General features: G+C 47.8%; 2 protein-coding genes across 7 annotated transcripts in view; one reads left to right on the top strand and one right to left on the bottom strand.

Moving 5' to 3' along the window:
• Tln1 (talin 1) overlaps positions 1-18,319 on the bottom strand; it is a 33,544-nt gene that overhangs the window by 890 nt on the left and 14,335 nt on the right. For 3 of the 6 annotated variants that reach the window (XM_048783396.1, XM_048783398.1, XM_048783397.1), the window contains 37 exons: positions 17,188-17,354; positions 16,216-16,344; positions 15,931-16,047; positions 15,729-15,842; positions 15,408-15,542; positions 15,120-15,248; positions 14,742-14,844; positions 14,384-14,592; positions 13,897-14,016; positions 13,518-13,715; positions 13,181-13,320; positions 12,895-12,988; positions 12,708-12,797; positions 12,473-12,595; positions 10,793-10,936; positions 10,171-10,332; positions 9,802-9,942; positions 9,526-9,707; positions 9,198-9,330; positions 8,576-8,677; positions 8,324-8,494; positions 8,100-8,249; positions 7,891-7,992; positions 7,692-7,811; positions 6,809-6,955; positions 6,496-6,662; positions 6,145-6,328; positions 5,925-6,050; positions 5,708-5,824; positions 3,205-3,390; positions 2,978-3,085; positions 2,696-2,698; positions 2,402-2,507; positions 2,086-2,210; positions 1,857-1,982; positions 1,059-1,121; positions 769-951 (listed from right to left, as the gene is read on the bottom strand). In XM_048783396.1, the coding sequence (XP_048639353.1) occupies positions 769-951; positions 1,059-1,121; positions 1,857-1,982; positions 2,086-2,210; positions 2,402-2,507; positions 2,696-2,698; positions 2,978-3,085; positions 3,205-3,390; positions 5,708-5,824; positions 5,925-6,050; positions 6,145-6,328; positions 6,496-6,662; positions 6,809-6,955; positions 7,692-7,811; positions 7,891-7,992; positions 8,100-8,249; positions 8,324-8,494; positions 8,576-8,677; positions 9,198-9,330; positions 9,526-9,707; positions 9,802-9,942; positions 10,171-10,332; positions 10,793-10,936; positions 12,473-12,595; positions 12,708-12,797; positions 12,895-12,988; positions 13,181-13,320; positions 13,518-13,715; positions 13,897-14,016; positions 14,384-14,592; positions 14,742-14,844; positions 15,120-15,248; positions 15,408-15,542; positions 15,729-15,842; positions 15,931-16,047; positions 16,216-16,344; positions 17,188-17,354 (4,916 nt within the window). The remainder of the gene's footprint in view (positions 1-768; positions 952-1,058; positions 1,122-1,856; positions 1,983-2,085; positions 2,211-2,401; positions 2,508-2,695; positions 2,699-2,977; positions 3,086-3,204; positions 3,391-5,707; positions 5,825-5,924; positions 6,051-6,144; positions 6,329-6,495; positions 6,663-6,808; positions 6,956-7,691; positions 7,812-7,890; positions 7,993-8,099; positions 8,250-8,323; positions 8,495-8,575; positions 8,678-9,197; positions 9,331-9,525; positions 9,708-9,801; positions 9,943-10,170; positions 10,333-10,792; positions 10,937-12,472; positions 12,596-12,707; positions 12,798-12,894; positions 12,989-13,180; positions 13,321-13,517; positions 13,716-13,896; positions 14,017-14,383; positions 14,593-14,741; positions 14,845-15,119; positions 15,249-15,407; positions 15,543-15,728; positions 15,843-15,930; positions 16,048-16,215; positions 16,345-17,187; positions 17,355-18,319) is intronic. The other 3 variants (XM_015492351.2, XM_015492352.2, XM_015492353.2) reach the window with 1 other exon arrangement.
• Positions 5-488, top strand: LOC107147809 (prefoldin subunit 4-like). The gene has a single exon (XM_048783406.1). It carries the CDS (start codon positions 185-187, stop codon positions 443-445), a length of 261 nt encoding a protein of 86 aa, XP_048639363.1. The 5' UTR covers positions 5-184; the 3' UTR covers positions 446-488.

Here is an 18,319-nt window from a genome sequence, read left to right as displayed (position 1 = left end):
TACATCTCAGCAGCCCCAAGATGGCAGCCACCATGAAGAAGGCAGCTGCAGAAGATATCAATGTTACTTTTGAAGATCAGCAAAAGATAAACAAATTTGCCTGGAATACAAATAGAATACAAAAAGCTAAAGGATGAAATAGAAGTAAAAAAGAAACAACTCCAAAATTTAGAAGATACCTGTGATGACATCTGAGAGACACAGGGCCAAGATGTTTGCAGATGATGACTGTTTAATGATACCTTATCAAACTGGGGATGTTTTCATTAGCCATCATCAAGAGGAAACACAGGAAATGTTAGAGGAAGCAAAGAAAAATTTGCAAGAAGAACTTGATGCCTTAGAATCCAGAGCGGAATCAATTCAATGGGTGTTAGCAGATTTGAAAGTTCAGTTATATGCAAAATTTGGCAGCAACATAAATCTTGAAGCTGATGAAAGTTAATATTTTATAATACTCTTTTTAAACTTTTCATTTATTTAATGGAAACTTGCCTATTTTCACATGTTGTGCTTATTTATTTTATATACTTGAAAATGTATTTTGCATAACTGTTATATTAAGCTTAGGGGCTTTATATCATGTTATTAAAATCAGTTAAGGGCTGGGGATATAGCTCAGTTGGTAGAGTGCTTGCCTTGCATGCACAAGGCCCTGGGTTCGATCCCTAGCACCAAAAAAAAAAGAAATGTATGTCTCAGCATCTCAGGAGTGACAGTTGGATGAAGTATAACCCAAGGGACAATGGGATGGTCAGAATTCCTCACCTGAAGCCGCTTCATTGCCTCAGAGTCCTGGTCAGCCTTGACCTTGCAGGCCACGAGGAGTTGGGCTGTGGAGGCTGCTACCTGTTTGGCAGAGGAGATGAGCTTCTCCTGGCTGGCATGGCCTTGGACAGCTGCATTGGCTGCCTCGCACAGATTGTTGGTGGCTGCTGCCACCATCCGGGCCTACAGCAGGGAGAGTTAGATGAAAATATGCCTCTTGCCCTGGTCCATCCCTCCTCCAGCCTTTTATGCCTCCCCAACTTGAGACCCAGAATGTGTAGTATACTCACAGCAGAAATAAGACCCTGGGACCACTGCCCATCGTCCAGTGCATTGGCTGGAATGGCGCCCACCTGTGGAGGAAGAAGGAGAGCCCGTTAGACCTGTGCTCTCCTTATGTCAATCCTCTCAGGTAAGAATATGGTGTGAATAACAAAGCTGTCTCCCTGATCTCATTATTATTATTTGTGGTACCAAGGGTACCAAGGATTTAACCAAGGGGCCTTCTACTACTGAGCCAGCTATTTATTTATTTATTGGATACTAGGAATCAAATGCAGGGGCACTCAACTGAGCCACATCCCCAGCCCTATTTTTTTTTTTAGCTGTAGAGGGACACAATACCTTTATTATTTATTTATTTATTTTTATGTGGTGGTGCTGAGGATTGAACCCAGTGCCCTCACATGTGCTAGGCAAGCACTCTATCACTGAGCTACAGCGCCAACCCCTCCCAGCCCTATTTTGTTTTTTGGGGGGATTTTTTTTTTTGGTACCAGGGATTGAACGCAGGGGCACTCAACCACTGAGCCATATTCCCCAGGCCCATTTTGTATTTTATTTAGAGAGAGGGTCTCACCGAGAAGTTTAGCACCTTGCTGTTGCTGAGGCTGGCTTTGATTTTGCTATCCTCCTGCTTCACCCTCCAGATCTGCTGGACTTTTTATTTTTTATTTTTCAGACAGGGTCTCCCTAAATTGCTCAGGCCTTGAAATTACGATTCTCCCACCTCAGTCTCCCAAACAGCCTGGATTCTAGGTGTGTACCACTGCACCTGGATTCTGGGTATTAATATTTTAAGTATTTACCTTTCCTTGGGCAACCAGTTCTCTCTGGGCAGCTGATGCGGCCTTTACCAGTGCACTGGTGGCTGCTGCGATGGACTTGGCAGCTTCTAATATCTGTTCCTCAAAGTTCAAGGACTCATCTGCCTCCTGCAACAAAGACATACAGATTGCAGGGAGAGATAAAAATTCAGGAGACCAAAGGTGGGGACCTTCTGCCATTGGAGGGGTGCGGGGAGGGGAAAGCACTGACCTTGGGTTTGGCCCGGGGCTTCAGCTGCTCTAGCTTTTTGGCTGCAGCCTCAATGGCAGCTGCCGCTCCCAGAAGCTCATTTTCAGCAATGACTGTGGGGTCCTCAGGGTCCACCCACTCTGTTCCTGATGGGATGAAGGGGAAAGGAGGAGGCTAAGGTAGAGCAGGGGGGTCAGAAGCACTGGAAAATTTGGTTAGTACCACTAGGTCCTGGCACCTGTGGGGACTATGTTAGCTCAGAGATATCTAACCAGGAAGCAGAGATCATACCATTGTAAGGCTTTTCCTTCCCTCCCAGTCCCTGGTCACTTCTCACCCTTCATGGCCTCAGCAGCCTGTATGAGCTCAGTGACTGAACCAGCCACCCGTTTTGAGTGTCCTGTCAATTGCTGCTTCAGTTCTGGGTTTGGCTTCTGCAAGGTCTGGGGGGGCAGGAAACAAAAAGTATAACATCTTAGATTCCACTCTGATCTATGAAGCAGGGCAGACCATGCCACCACCCCATCCCTAAGCACTCCACAGCACAGCCCTCAAACATCATGCTGCCTATCCAAGTATACTCCGTGTATCATGCTGCACACATGGTGAGGAGCAGGGCTTTGTCACTCACCGGCTGACAAGGAGCAGCAAGCAGAATGATGAAATAAAAAGACAGATGATGAAGGTGCGAAAAGACAAGAGGAAGAAGAGGAAGTAAGAGGGAGAAACAAAGACAATAAGAATGATAGGGCCCCAGAGAAAGGGACTTTTGGAAACAAGAATGAATTTGGGAAATACATGGCAGGGTATGGAGGGAATTTTAAAAAAAAATAAGAGTTGGGTTTGAGCCTTGTGGGAAGAAGACTATGTATTCAGGGAGGCTGGGATGATGAGCAAACAATGCCCTCCTTACCAGCAGCACATGGTCCAGCAATTCCAGGTAGCCATTGGCACATTCTCGGCCATAGTGCAGGGCCCGAAGCCGTACATCAGGGGCTACTTCTGGGTGATAAGCTGCTTCCTGTCCCCAGAGTAATATATTAGCTTTAGGATTCCATAGACCTCCAGGCCTCCCAAGTCCCTGCAGTTTCATGGCCCTCATATTCTTCCCCAAGGCTACCTCACTATTAGCATTCCTACCTTGCAAGCCCGAAGCATATCTGCAATAGCACGACGGCTCAGATTGGCTGTGGCAATGACATCTTCCTGGCGACAAGAATTGCCAGCAGCAACAGCTTTGGCTGTTGCCATGGTAATACCCTTGGTCATTCTGATGAAATCTTCTGGGGTAGAGGTCTTGGCAGGTGGCTCTGGGGAACAGAAAACCTGTTGGAGCAGAATAAGAAGAAAGATTTTACAGTGACTGAGACTGTAAGACAATGTCATACTCTATGCTCATGTGATTTGCTCAATCATCTGTGATTGTTCAGCAAACATTCCTTGAGTATTTATTGGAGGTTAAGTCCTTGTGGACATTTGTACATAGCTAATGGAATTGAAGGCAGCTGATTGATGTTTCTACTGAAACATGACTGGGGGAGAGTTTGTTTGAAATGAAAATAGAGGCTTCTGGCTGGGGATGTAGCTCAGTGGAAAAGCACGTGCTTAGCATCTACAAGGCTCTGGGTACAACTCCTAGCACTGAAAAAACAAAGAAAGAAAAAAAAAAGTCAGAGCAAAGCAAGTAGAAAAGCCTACAGCTGGCAACAGCCTGGCATGCTCTTAGAAATGATAAGAGTCCAGAGGAATAGGGGCACAGAAAGCAGAAGAGTGGGATGTTGGCAGAGGCCCAACAGTAGTGGGTTTTAAGCAGTGAAGTAACATAATCTTATTTATGCTCAGGATTGAACCCAGGATCTCAAGCATGCTAGGCAAGCACTCTACCATTAAGCTCTATCACCAGCCCTAATTTAAAAATTTAAAAGATAATTTGGGCTACTATAGAAAGAATAGATTGGAGGGGCAAGTGCTGAAATGTAGAGATCAGATAGATACTATTGCATGAATTCGGCTAAGGACTGTTGATGATCTGGACAAGGCAGTGGTGGTAGAAGAGATGGGGAAGAGACAAAGTGAGATCTATCTGGAGGGAGAACTAACAAGAATTGCTAAGGAGAATGAAAGATTTTTAGATGTTAAAGCTGGGTTTCTAGCTTTAGAAAATGAGTTATTCAAAATTTCCATTTACTGGGATGGAGAAGACTAGGAAAGGACTAGGTTTGGAAGGCAGAAAGTTGAGAGTTTCAATTTGGATATCTGGTGAAAACAGAGCATCAGAAAGATGAGGAGAGAGGAAAGTGGTAGAGGCTGAAAGCAGGGAGAAGACTGGTATAACAGGCAAAGTGAAGGAGAGAAAATAAAAGTCTGAACAAGAGGGCAGACAATGGGGCTAGAGGGGAGGAATGAAAGGAAAAGGGCATGAAAGCAGTGCTGGTGCATACCTACAATCCCAGTGACTAGAGAGGCACAGGCAGGAGGATCAAGTTCAAAGCCAGCCTCAACAACTTGATAATATCAAGACCTTGTTTCAAAATAAAAATTAAAAGGACTAGGGATTGGGCTGAGGTTGTGGCTCAGTGCTCACCTAGCATGTGCGAGGCCCTGGGTTTGATCCTCAGCACCACATAAAAATAAATAAAATAAAGGTATTGTGTCCAACTACAACTAATATATATGTATTTGTTTATATAGCTAGGGATTTAGCTCAGTGATAAAGTACCCCTGAATTCTATCCCCAGTATTGCAGGGGGATGGTGGTAGAGAAAGTTAGAAAGGAAAAGGGACTAGAGAAGAGGAGTGGAAGGGTTTTGCAATGGCTTGGATGTGGTGAATAAGTTGGAAATCAAGGATGTTTGAGAACTCTTCATGATTTCAGGTTATGACCACTGTTTATAGAGGTGGCCTTGAGGCAGAACTGCATGGAGGCGGGCTGGGGATGTGGCTCAAGCGGTAGCGCGCTCGCCTGGCATGCGTGCGGCCCGGGTTCGATTCTCAGCACCACATTAAAAAAATAAAGTAAAGATGTGTGTCCGCTGAAAACTAAAAAAAATAAATATTAAAAAATAAAAAAAATAAAAAAGAACTGCATGGAGGCACTGCATCTAGGTGGTGATATCAAACAGATAGTTGAGATGAACAACGAACAGGAAGTCAGCTTAAAGAATGAAAATGAAAGTGATTAAACTCACCCAAGATTGGAATAGAGAAAAAAGGCTATTTTTACAATTCTGGAAAGGCCTCTGCATTTACTAGGTTGAAGGTGATCTAATGATGGCTACTAAAATGACGTTTAAGCAGCAAGAGAAAAGCCAGTATCAAGAAAGCCAAAAGCAGAGAGAATTTCAAAGAGATGTTTATTAACAGAGTCAAACGCTATGGAAATGTTTGAAGAGAATAAAGATCAAAAAGAGATCACTGAATGTAGCAACTAAGAGGCCTGTGGAGAATGGAGAAAATGGGAAGATGGTGGTGAAAGCAAATAGCTATCAAATGCTAAGGAATCAATAAGAAGGGAAAGACACACAAGAAGTTTGGCAATAAGAATGTGTTTAACTGTATTTGTGAATGTGAGGTACGTGTTTACAATCTATCATGTTCCCTCTCTCTGACCCTAGTTTGTGATGCCCAGACTTCTTGTGCTCACCGCCAGTTCCTGCCGTATGTGTTCTGTAGTTGCCTCCAGGGCCCGGGTGCCTTTGGTGGCTTCGTCTTCCACAGCTTTCACTGTCTTGAGCAGTGATGTCACATTGGTCACCATCACCTAACAGCGTCAAAGAGTGGGGGGAGGGGATCACTTTAAAATAACAGGAAGAAGTGCATTAATCACCCCCATCCTGATAGTGCTCCTCATTCCCTTCAACCTTGGCAGAATTCTTCAGCTGCCACACTGCAGGGTCATCCCCAACTTTGCCAGCTGCAGCCTTTGTTGCACTGATGAGGTCTCCTAGGGCCTTGGCTACATCCTTCACTGCATTGATCAGCACCACCTGTGTATAAGAGAGGTGGCTCTGGTCTATGGGAGAAGGAAGAGGAGCAGGAAGTAGTTCTAGCCAGAATTAGGGATATCAGGTGTATAGATACCTGGGTCTCAGGGTCCTCGGCTCCCAAGCTGGCTGCACCAAGCTTGACCACATCAGCAAGGCGGGTGATGGTGGCAACAGAAGACTGGGCAGCCTGTGCCAACTTTTCCTGGCTCCCAGCTGCATTCTGCACCAGGACCTTGGTATCCTCCACCAGCACCTTTGCAGTCTTCAGAATGCCCTCCCTGAGGAAGGGTCCAGCCTAGTCAGCTCTTCTCAGATCTGACTGCCCACTTGAGCTGACCCAGAGTTCCCAGACTAGGTTTTTCCCCAAACAAGCTAATGATATCCTGCCTTTTTCTGGCCCTATGTCCCAACCTGGGTGCTTCCCTCAGGCCAGTTCCCTCCTCACCGATGGTCAGCAAAAGTTTCAGCACCCTCACGGTTGAGCGTGCCAGCAGTAGCAAACATGATGGTGGTGTCGAGGTCGGCGATAATACCAGACACAGCACTGGCTGCTGTGATGCAGGCCTGGGTGCCACGATTCCCAGCCTGGAGTGCAGCCAGGACATGGGAGACCTGGGATAGGGAAAGTTACATGGTGCCATGTATAAGGGAAAGGTCATCCACGCTTGGAAGAAGAAACAAAAGGAAAGGGCTGGGAAGGCCAGAGGAGTGTGGAAAAGACTTCAGGTTGGGGAGCCAGCCCTGCAGCCCATGGTCACCTTCTCAGACACTCTCCGGGCACACTCGATGAGTTCTTTCTTGGTGTAGGCATCACTGGGGCTGCACTGCAGGGCACCTGCCTTGGTGACCAGAGCAGCACAGCCATGGCCCAGCTCCTGTACTCGGTGCTTGATGTGGGCACCTATCTGTGAGCAGGGGGAAAGATGGATTTTACAAGGGGCACTCAGGGCACCTCCACAGTATTTAGAAGAGTAACCAAGGATATTAGGATCACTGACAAATGGAATTGTGGAGAAAAGCTGCCAGCACACTCTTCTGGTTTCATGTCCTTTAAGCGGAGGTCACCTCATACACATGGAAAACAATAGCATGTAGGCACCAACTGGTGAGGTTGTGTTAAGCACAGTGAGGAGGAGGAGAGAAGCACTTTGTACTTGAGGGGTTGGACCAGAGGGCTGTGGATTACAATCTGGCCTGTATGGGACTGCAGTAGGTTTGGGGTTGGGGATTAGGTTGTGTCCGGCTAAGATCCAATTACTTGCTTTCTTGGAAAGCCAGGAGCTTAGGGAAGGATGAGCGCCATGAGTTTACAACAAGGAAGAGCTAAGAAGGGATAGTGCCAGTATAGACTTGTAGAAGAGAAGCAGAGGGTTGGCAGAGGCAAGAGAGGCAGGGCTGAGAAGTCCTTAGAACTTGAGCTATCTCCCTTATCCTTGTGACTGAAGGCTTTGATCTCCTCTGTCCCTATGTAGAGCCCTGATCACTCTTTAGTAGAGGGGCCCTGAGGGCATGTTCCCTTTTCTGCCAGATTAGATAAAGTCAGAGGGACAACCCTAGAGGCTGACAGATGGGAACAAAGGGCATGCCCCAGGGATTTCCTGTGAGGGGGTCAGGGAAGGTCAGAGCTGCCTCCACCTTTACCTCTTCATTTTCAGCAGCCACAGCTGCAGGCTTGGCCTCCAAGGCCAGCCGGCCATAGTCACTGGTCAGCTGGTTGGCGAGAGGGCCTAGCTCCTCAGGACTGGTGTTTGACTTGGTTACCTAATGATAACAGAAAAAGTCATGTTCTATCCAAACTCAACTCTCCAAGGGCAGTCCATTTACAATCTCCTAAACTCACCATCTCCTGAACAGTGACTGCAATGGCCTTGGCTGTCCGCACCATAGTTGTTTGGTAATCCACAAAGGAACCTTCTGGTTCACCCATTGGTCCTTCATCTAGCTGAGTGGGGGGAGTGGGGCAAGGAGGAAGACCATCAGGGTCTCTGGCACTGCTCAAGGCCCCAGGCCAGGATAACCTCCATACCCACAGGGACCCAGGAGTCTAACCTGGTTGATGGCCTGAGTGATGGAGTCCACCATGCCACCAACAACCCCTGCAGCGCTGGCTGCCTCATTCAGGGTGGTTGTTAGGTCCTCTACAGCCTCTGTCATCATCTGCACAGCTTCCTCCAGGGCTTCCTGGGTGTGAGCTGCTTGCTGTGGGGCACAGTGAGTTAGTGGAAGGGAACCCTGTTATTCCTGCTCCTCCCACTCTCCCTCCCCCTCACTACCTTGGGGTTACCACCAGCCTCCTTGGCAGTGTACAGCAACTGCAGGGCAGACTCTGCCAAGGTTTTAGTCTGGTCCAGAAGCGCCATCTGCTGCGGGTGGCTCAGAGTCTTGGAGGCAGCACCCACTGCAGCCAGGGTGAGTGGCTCAAAGTATTGGGCCATCTGGGACACCTGAGGCAAGGGGTTAGAATGGGGTCAAGTACTCTCTCTCACCTTTCCCAACCAGGACTCCTCACAGATCTTCCTAGGTACCTTGTGTCCCAGCTGGGAGGCTTCAGCTCTGGCCGCACTGGCCAGTGGCTCGATGAGATGGGATATCTCCTGCACTGCAGTGAGCATCTGGGTGTGCAAGGCCTGGGGATGCAAGTGTATATCAACTCTGATTGTGACCTGTAGTAGGATCCTGTGGTGCACAGAACCCTACTCTTCCAAATTTTTTTTTTTTTTTTTGGTACCAGGGATTGAACCCAAGGGTACTTAACCACAGAACCACAACCCCAACCCTTTTTAAAATTTTTTATTTTGATAGGATCTTGCTAAGTTGCTTAGGGTTTAGATAAGCCACTGAGGCTGGCCTTGAACTTGGTGATCCTCCTGTCTCAGCCTTCCGAGTTGCTGGGGTTATAGGTGTGAACCACCATGCTTGGCTTCCAACATTTTTTTGTGGTGCTGGAGGCTGAACTCAGGGCATTATGCACAATAAGCACACACTCGACCCCTGAGCTACGCCCCTGCCCCAATCTTCTTCCCATACAGAACTTCCTAATCCTGCTGGACGTGTTTCAGCTCTTTGATGTCTTTGTGAAGCCCAGTCTCTGATTCCCTATCTTCCTGGAGTCTGATGTCTTCCTTTTCATGTAAACTTTCCCTTTACCTCTTGAGAGATTCCTTCACGGGGAGCAAGCTGCTGGCTGACTGCAGCAAGGGAAGCCTGGTCTAAGTCCCGTAGACAGCTGTTCAGAGCTGCAATGGCCGTCTCACATTCCAGCTGCCCTGGGGCCTTGTCCCTGTAGATGCATCACAGGTTCCATACCAAGAACATCTCCTTTAAACAGGGCTAGTCTATCTCCTCCATGAATTCCCCAAATTTGGAGTAAAAAGGTGTCATTCAACCCTACTCCATCTAACTGTATCTAAGTGCCCACCTTCTCCATTCTGCCATGTTTGTCCCCCAGCCGCACCAGTTCTGCACCTCACAGTACCTCATGCTTGTAATGAGCTTCTTGATGGAGTCTGAGACAGTTCGGGAGTGGCCGGCCAGCACTGACCAGCGTGGGGGGTCCCGAGGATTGACTGCAAGGGCCCGGGCTGTCTGGATGAGTCCCCCAGCACTCTCCAACATTGTCTTGGCAGAGATCACAATGGGCTCCATGGCAGCCCGGCCCTAGGGAGAGGGGAGCAGAGAGGTTGGTCTCACAGTACCCCAGAAGATGAGGTGACATGTTAGGTCTGTCAGTTCTCTCTTCACTTTGTCTCACCTCAGGGCTGATCTGGGCAGGGATGCTGGAGAACTCAGGGTTTGATGCAAAGGCACTCAGATTGTCCACAGCCTCCAGCAGAGGGGCTGTTGCTGCCCTACACTGGGCACGGTTCTCTTCTGTAAAGGCCCCATCTAATGCCTGGAAATGACAGGAAGGTCCTGAGGATTCAGCTTGTAGACATAGAAAGTGAAGCCCATACCTCCCTCCAGAGCTTAAAATATTAGGAGACTGGCAGTAGCCACTGGAATAGGAAAGGGCTTAGGCTTAGTTAGAGGATCTGGCAGAAGGCCTCAGAGAATGAGTGGGAAACTGAGGGGGAGAAACCAGGGCAGATCAGGGAGATGATGAAATTCAATCACTGGAAACCTTGATGGTCTTGACAAGATTGGCTGTGCTATTGGCCACCTCCTTGGCTGATTGTACAAACTGGCGTTTGGCAGTAGGATTGGCTGTACGGGCAGAAGCCAGGCGGCAGCTGTTACACAGCGCAGAGGTGTGTTTGGCCACAATAGTGGCTGCAGAGAGCACCTGAGAAGACAGAGATATGGAAAACTCATGACAAGGGCAGGAAAGAAGTGCACATACCCAAGGAGAAGCCATTTTAAGGTTGGAGGATGGAGAACAATGTTCTTGGATGTCTAAATAGGAAAGACACAGTCACCAGATAAGTCAAGATTGGAAACAGAGATACCTAAAGATGAATTGAGGCAGTAGGGAGGAGAAGATGAAAGACAGATACATTAACGGAGAAAAACCAAAATAGGGCAACTGGGAGAATAATCTCAATCATCTGTAAGGAAGTTGTGAATTTAGCTAGAAGAATGATGAGAAATATGACAGAAGACATTACCCAAGGAGAAGCTCTGTGTGGAAGGTTAGAGATGGGTCCCTCCCCTCTCCTCCCCACATATGCTTCCTCTCCCTCTCTCCCCTTGAAGTCCAGACTGCTCTTTCCAGATTGCCCATGGTACTTGCTCCCTTGTGTTACCTGGGCCTGGGTACAGCCAGGCTCCCCCAAACTCTGACAGGCCATCTGAATTGCTTGGTTTGCCCTGGCAAACTGTGTGGGTTCCACCAGTCCTTGCTGTCCTGCTTGGCTGTTAGGGTCAGAGACGCCAACCAGATATGCTGCCTAAAGAGAAAAGGGGTGGGGGTGAGGAATAAAGATTGCAGGTCAGAAATGATTAGTGAAAGTAGGGACAGAAAGAAAGAGGAGTAAGTTTAGAGAATAGGGTTTATTTTTCTGAGTTCTACATAAGTGGAAACACCAAACTCCTATTTTGTTAAATATTTTTAAAAATTTCAGAAGATTAAAAAAGTAATTAAAAAAAAAAAAAGCTAACAATAGCCAGGCACTGTGGTGCATGCCTGTAATCCCAGTGGCTCTGGAGGCTGAGGCAGGAGGACCACAAGTCCAAAGCCAGCCTCAGCAAAAGTGAGGTGCTTACAACTCAGTGAGACCCTGTCTCTAAATAAAATACAAAATAGGGCTGGGGATGTGGCTCAGTGGTCAAGGGCCCCTGAGTTTAATCCCCAATGCCAAAAAAAAAAAAAAAAAAAAAAAAGCCAACAACAAAAAACACATACAAAGGATTTTAATGAATATCTATTTAGAGATGTGTGTATGTATGTGTGTGTTGGGCCCTATAGTGAAAAGTATAGCTTACTGTGAGTAATGGTGAAAAAGTTTCTCTCTCTCATCCCCCAACCCCACACATATAGGTAAAGTCTCTTTAAAGACAAAACTATGAAGGTTGTTAAGTTAATTAACACTGATGGCATCTCTAAGCTTCAGATATTTGAAAAACAGGAAGGGATGGGGATATACTGGATATAAAAAAGTTTTTTTGATTTATACCTCCATCAGTACATGAAAGCTTTGCTTTTTCCTGTTTATGTTTATCAGAAAGAAATGAAGAAACAAAAACAAAAAGATTTTCAAAAGCTCAGATACACAGAGCTGGGTATCCAAAATAATAGGACAATGGGAGGTGGAGTTTGGGGGAGTAGATGGTGGGCTTGCAGGGAGACACAAGTCTAAGAAGGACTCTCCAGCTAGTTTAAGGGTCAATGCATTAAAGTAAAACACTCTCCAAGCTACTAGGGAGTTTTATACTTGATAATGTAGAAAATGATAGTTAAGTGGTAACTCAAGTGACTAGAAATGTTGTTTCTGATACTATTTTAATAAAAAAAGACTTCACTTGGGCAGAGAGTGTGGTTCAGTGGTATAGCACTTGCTAGCATTCACGAGGCCCTGGCTGTAATCTCTAGCCCCCCCCCCACTAATAATAAGCAAAACAAAACAACAAAGCAACCTCACAGATGGACAGTGTGATCATAACTACAGCTCAAGGTTTACAGCAATCAGAATTGTTGCTATTCAACAATTGCTGTCGAGTATCTCCCCTTCAGGAGGGGGAAGCCCAGATTTCTTTTTTCTTTTCTTTTCTTTCTTTCTTCTTTAATATTTTAAAAATATATTTTAGTTGTTGATAGACCTTTATCTTATTTATTTATATGTGGTGTTGAGAAATGAACCCAGTGGGAAACTCAGATTTTAAAGAGTTGGCTTTGTAGACACAAACTTCTTGATTTATGTACATGTGAGGGGAGATGGGGCAAGGAAAGTAGGAATTATTCCCAGAACCTGTTTCAGGGAAATAACCTGTGCAGCTGCTTCAGTGAAGCCACAGAGGGCCTTGGAAGCTGTGGCAATGGCCTCCCCAAATTCTGGCAGGTTTCCATTCTTGGCATTTTGGGAGATGCCAGTCATGGCCTCACCCAGCACCTGAGGAACAGAGAATATGAGAGTTAGATGGTGTCATCTGAGCACTAAGGGCAGCATCTAGTTGGTACCATCTTCCTAGCCTCGTTCCTCCTGGGCTCCCAGCTGCATTTACCTTTGAGTTCTCCATGACACTGTCCAGGCAGCCAAAGTAGGACATATCATTGATGGGCTGGACTGGATTCTCCAGAAGTTCGCGGACTGTCTGTGTGAGTGGAAGGAGATAGGAAATACAAGACACCTCCCTCAGCCCCAAACCCAGAGCACCCTCCTTGAGCCTCTAACCCTAGCCAAGTGCTCACCTCCAATTCCCTCAGGGCGTTATCACACTCCTTCTGGCCTGGTGCCTGCTGAGTGCACATGGTGATGAGCTGGTTGATGCTATCAGTCACTGCCCTTGGGGGACAGAAAATTGAGTAAATAGGTTAATGGGTGAATAGGTGATCATTCCTAGGTCCTTTGTACACATGGGAAGTCTCTATTTCTCCCTTTTTCCTTATTGTTCCTAAGCTGGGGACCTCACATGAAATGCCTCCTCCCTAGTTTCTCTCACATGCCCTAGGGTTGGGCTTCCCAGTGCTGACTTACCTGGCAGCTGTAGCCAGCTGACTCTTGAGGTTGGGGGCAGCAGGGTCTGTGGACAGGGCCTTAGCAGCCAGAAGAAGTTTACTTGAAGACATGGAGATGCCCTTCAAGTTGGATACAACTTGGGCCCGGTCCTCCTGGCTCTGTTAAAGGTGAGAAGGTCATATGTTCTCCAGTCCCATCTTATTTGTCTCTAAAAAAAATCTTTTGTAGACATTCAGGCACTGCTAGAGAGTGGTGTAAGGAGGGAGCCAGGAGCACATCTAGTCTCTGTGGTCACCCAAGTCCTCCTAAGTGGCCCCCAAAGGAGACCATGTAACTAGACCCCCTGCTTTCATACCGGGGCCTGTCCTGCCATTTCCACGCCAGCTTCTAGGAAGGTACTGAAGTCCTGTCCAAATCGACCTGAAGCTCGAGCCAGGTCCTGAGGGGTTCCCCGGGAGGCCTGCACCAGTTCTGTGGCTGCCTGATTCAGCCCAGCAGCAGCTTCATTCAATCGGCTCTGAGCTTCTTGAAATGTCCCAGTGCTGGGAGGAAGCTGCAGGGTTAGAGAAGAATGGAATGGTGTGGGAAAGGAGGGTTGGGAGGGTAGGCACAAAACCTGAGGGGAAAAAAGGGGGAGAGATCTGGGCAGTCAGAATCAAAAAAGTCTATCAGTAAGAAGGGAAGGCTTAGAATATTCTTGACTCTTCTGTTCTCCTACACTTTGGTCCCCTTACCGAGTCACTCAGGAGTCGCTTGCTGGCATCTCCAACTGCTCTCAGGGCATTATCCACATCTCGTTGGCCGGGCAGGCAGCTGACACAGCGGTTTAGTGCCTGGGTCACTGCTTTAGCTACCTGAAGTGGAAAGGAAATAAGGTTGCCAAAGTGGGAAAAATCTAGGAGTTTTCGTCTTCCCCATTCCTGAGACACAGGAGATAACAAGTGCTCCTGATTCCGAAAGTGGAAAAGGAAAGGGGGTGCTCTAGCTGAACAGGCTGGGGTCAGAGTATCAAGTGAGTGATCAAACTTCCTTAAACTTGATATTTAGCTAGGCCCATGCTTTAGCCTACTGAGATACTTTTTCCAAGATTGGAAGAATGAAGGATAGAATCCAGGAAAAAGCTCTCATGAGCAGGTCCAAGACATCCCTCCGTCAGTGTGCATGAAGTTCTGATGGGGTTGACCTTATTAAGAGAGCAAGTGGCCCTTCCTAAAACCTGACCTGGGCAAGACGCTGCTGGCTCTCAGGATCCCCTGGGTGGCCAGCTGCCTTTTTTGCTTCCTCGATGAGGCTGCTAGCCTTGTCCAGTACATCACTGGCTGTGTCAAGCACAATGGCTTGCACTGTGGGATCTGATGTCAGAGCAGCTACACCCCTAGCAGCCTGGGCCAGTGACCGCAGCCCACCTGCCACATCCCGAGCAGCAATACCTGGGGAAAAGAGAGGAGGGAAGGGAAAAACTGCCTTCAATGGAGGGCTCTGATCCCAGTGGTTTCCTCTGTTGGCCCCATCCCTCATCTAGCTCCCATTTCCCCACCTCCCTACCATATGCCCCGTTCCTGGCCCTCTGCCTGCATACCTGCATAATTCTCATTGCCCTGTGCGACCTCCCCCAGCAGCTGGGCAATGGCAGAGCTCACTGCTTTGGTGCTGTTGCCAAGGTCCTGGGCACATTTCTCCATCTACACATGATGGGAGAAATAGGCTCAGGGGAAGGAGGAATGAGGAGAATGCACTTGAGAAGGTACCTGGGTACAGTTTAAATGACAGTTTCGGGCAGCTCTGTAGCACAGCTAGCAAGGAAGACGTTTGGGATTTGAGTAAGAAGATGTTAAGAATACTCATTATCAGGGCTATGGGGGTAGCTCAGTGGTAGAGAGCTTGCTTAGCATGGCTATAAAGGCCTGGGTTCCATCCCCACCACACACACACACACACACAAAAAAAAAAACCTCACCGTCTCCCCAGGTAAGGGTTTAAGCTTGCCATCTCGAGCTGCTGCCTTCACTTCCTGCAGATCTCTCTCTAGATTCTGTACCACACTCAGTGCAGAATCCATCTCCAAAGGCCCACATGCTTCCTGAGCCTGCAATGATAAGAAGGGGTTTGGGGTGTAGGAGGTATGGGTATGTCTCACCGACACCTCAGATTACACACTGTCCCTATAAAAGGTAATACTATACAGATTACCTATTATACCAGGACTCTACCCTCATTTCCCAACAGCCAAAAGTGGCTTTCATACCTTCTGGGCAGCTGTTCGGAGTTCAGCCAGTGCGGTGCCCAGGTTCTTAGCACACTGACTTAGCTGCATGGCTGAAGCCTGGTCCTGAATTGTTGGCACTGAGGCCTTCGCAGCTGCCACCATCTTCCCACCTGGCTGTTAGGGAACAGATGGGCAGATAGGGTGTGCCATCCTCCCTTTGAGCTTGGGTGTAGGGACTAATAATGGTCAGGACATGGTGAGCACTGGAGCTCAGTATTAGCAAACATTTAAATTGTGGGAGAAGTTGGTGCTGGCAAGGTGGGGAGGGCCTGGTCTAAGAGGAAGGAGAGGGCGCCTTGCCTGCAGGAAGCTCTGGCTGGCAGCAATGAGGGCTAGCTGAGCGCTGGGGCTGTCAGGTTGTGCTTGGCTCCCTCGGACGCCCTGTACCAGCAGTGGAATCTGTTCTGCCACAGCCTGTAGATAGAAATGTCATCAGTGCCACCTCCCCACAGACTAGGGAAAGTCCCCTTCTTCTCATCTCATGTGCCTCTTGGAGACTTACCTTGCAGCTCTGCACCAGCAGGGGCTGAGGACCCGCAGAGGCCTTGGGGGTGGAGGCTGCATGTTGGGCTGCAGCAATGGTCTGTGTGGCTGAGGCTGCAGCCTGTTTGGCTGCGTGCTGTGAGGACAGAGCAGTCAGGACAACCCAGGTATTTCCAAATTCAGTCCCAGGTCACCTGGCCCCTGCTATGCCCACAAGGACACACTGACTCTCCTGCACATCCCTCTGGTTCAAGCCTCTCACAGCACCCACACTCTCTTGTTCTTGTTGACTTCTCAGCCTCACCTCCAGGCGTTGTACCAGCTTTTTTTTGATGGCATTCTGTGCAGCTGCATTGGTGGCCATGCGGAGCCCCTCAGCCGCCTCTCGCAGCCGTTGCTGCTGCTCCTCACTGTCAGGGTGGGCAGCTGCCCCCTGAGAAAAGTGGACAGTCATCACCCTGCATCCCTGTGGACCCTCAATATGCTCTGCTATGACCCCTCTAGACTTGATTTGAAATACATTTGTTTTCCTGAGGTCACTTCTGTTTGTCCCACACTGAAAGATAATCACTATTGATAGGAACTGTCTTGGGAAAGTCAACAGGAAGCCTCAGGGGCATATGCATTCCCTCTGGGATGGCAAATCCCTTCTTTAGGTAGAATTGTTCCTTCTTTCCCTCATTTCCTGCCCCACTCCCTAAAGCACCCAGAATACTACAGAGAGTGCAGTGAGCAAGGATCCTTGGAAAAGTGAGGACTCAGTTTAGAGTAGGGACCTCATGATTCCTAAGCAGGGAACTGTCTCTCCCTGCAAACCAAAAAGCTCTAGAGCTCAACAGGTCTGGGAATCTTTGGAGCTTCCAAAAGGACACCAAAGGAATTTTGGTCCTCTGTACTCTTATGTCTTAGTGTCCCAATGCCTTGTCTTTGTGCTACTAGTGCCAAGATGCCTGGGACTGAAGGCCCATGCACCTCCACAGGAAAGATCAGGAAGGAGAGGAATCCCAGGCAGGTGGTGGCAGCAATGTAGGGAAAAGTAGGAACAGCAGACCTTGGACTGGACAGGAGGAAAGGGTATGGATGCCTGGTAGTCACAATGGCTGGGAGTCTAGGTTGCAGCCACCTGCAGCAATGGGGACACACTTGCTTCTTAAGTATTCTTTGTTCTTTTATATTTTCTATTTTTCCTGGGTCTCCCCATCAGATGAAGCTGAACATCTAGACCTTTCTACTTCCTTCAGGGCCCAGTCTGGGGTCTGCCAAGAAGGCTTTTTACCTTGGCAGCCTCCACCATCTTGGCTGTGGCATCAGCCAGGATCTTGGCAGCACTCAGGAGCTTGCGAGAGTTTTCCAGATCACTCTCTCCCTCAGCATCAGCCTTGATGGCATTGACCAGGTCTGAGGTGGCCTGGGCCAGGATACGGGCCTGTCGCACCATCTCTCCTGAGAGAACAGGGTATAATCAGGTTAGGAAGCTAGAGACTGAGAGGGTAGTGGGTGGAGACAATGGAGAAGGAAAACAGTGAAGACAAGGTAGGTGGGGGATTTTAGGGACAGGAAAGAAACTGGCAAAAGTTTTTGAGTGATTTCTAGCAAGTTCTTTTTCTCTGGGCTTAGGATCTTGGGGAAGATTTCCCTGTGAGTTCTTATGGGGGACAGGACAATCTCCCATGGGTTATTTTCAGGAAACAGTCTTGAGAAGACAAGACATTCTTTGTGAAGGCTTTTGGAATTAAGCAGGTAGTATGGGGAAGGCTATCTCTCTCTCTCTTTTTTTTTTTTTTTTTGCTTTTGTTTGGTACTGGGGATTGAACCCAGCCGGGAACGTGGGCCAGGCCACGTTTACCTTTTACCTCTGAGCTACATCCCCAATGTTTTTTTTTGTTTTGTTTTGGACACAGGGTCTTGCTAAGTTTCAGGTGCTGGCCTTGATCTTGTGATCCTCCTGTCTCATCTCTACAAATGCTGAGTTTACAGGTGTGTGCCACAGTACCTGGTAGGGCTAGCTCTTATATTTGGCATATTTGGGTGTGTACTTTGTTATATTTTTATTGTTTCCTTTTTTTTTTTTTTGGCACTGGGGATTAAACCCAGGCGTGCTTAACCATTGAGTCATATCACCAGCCCTTTGTATTTTTATTTTGAGATAGAGTTTCATGAAGTTGCTTAGGGTCTTGCCAAGTTGCTGAGGCTGGCTTTGAACTTGTGATCCTCCTGCCTCAGTCCCCTGAACTGCTGGTATTACAGGCATATGTCACTACACCTGGCTATTCCCCTACCTTTGGTATATTCTTTAAAATACTCCAAGGAAAGCAGAGCTGGGCTCATGTTTTTGCTTTATAGATGGGAAAGTGGAGATTTTAGAGATTAAACATTGAGCCTGTGGTTGCATGGCTGAGATGGCCACA

Source organism: Marmota marmota, unplaced genomic scaffold (genome assembly GCF_001458135.2).
Source record: "Marmota marmota marmota unplaced genomic scaffold, marMar, whole genome shotgun sequence".
Taxonomy (NCBI): Eukaryota; Metazoa; Chordata; class Mammalia; order Rodentia; family Sciuridae; genus Marmota; species Marmota marmota.
Note: the sequence above shows the minus strand (reverse complement) of the source record. Positions and strands in the feature narration are given on the sequence as shown.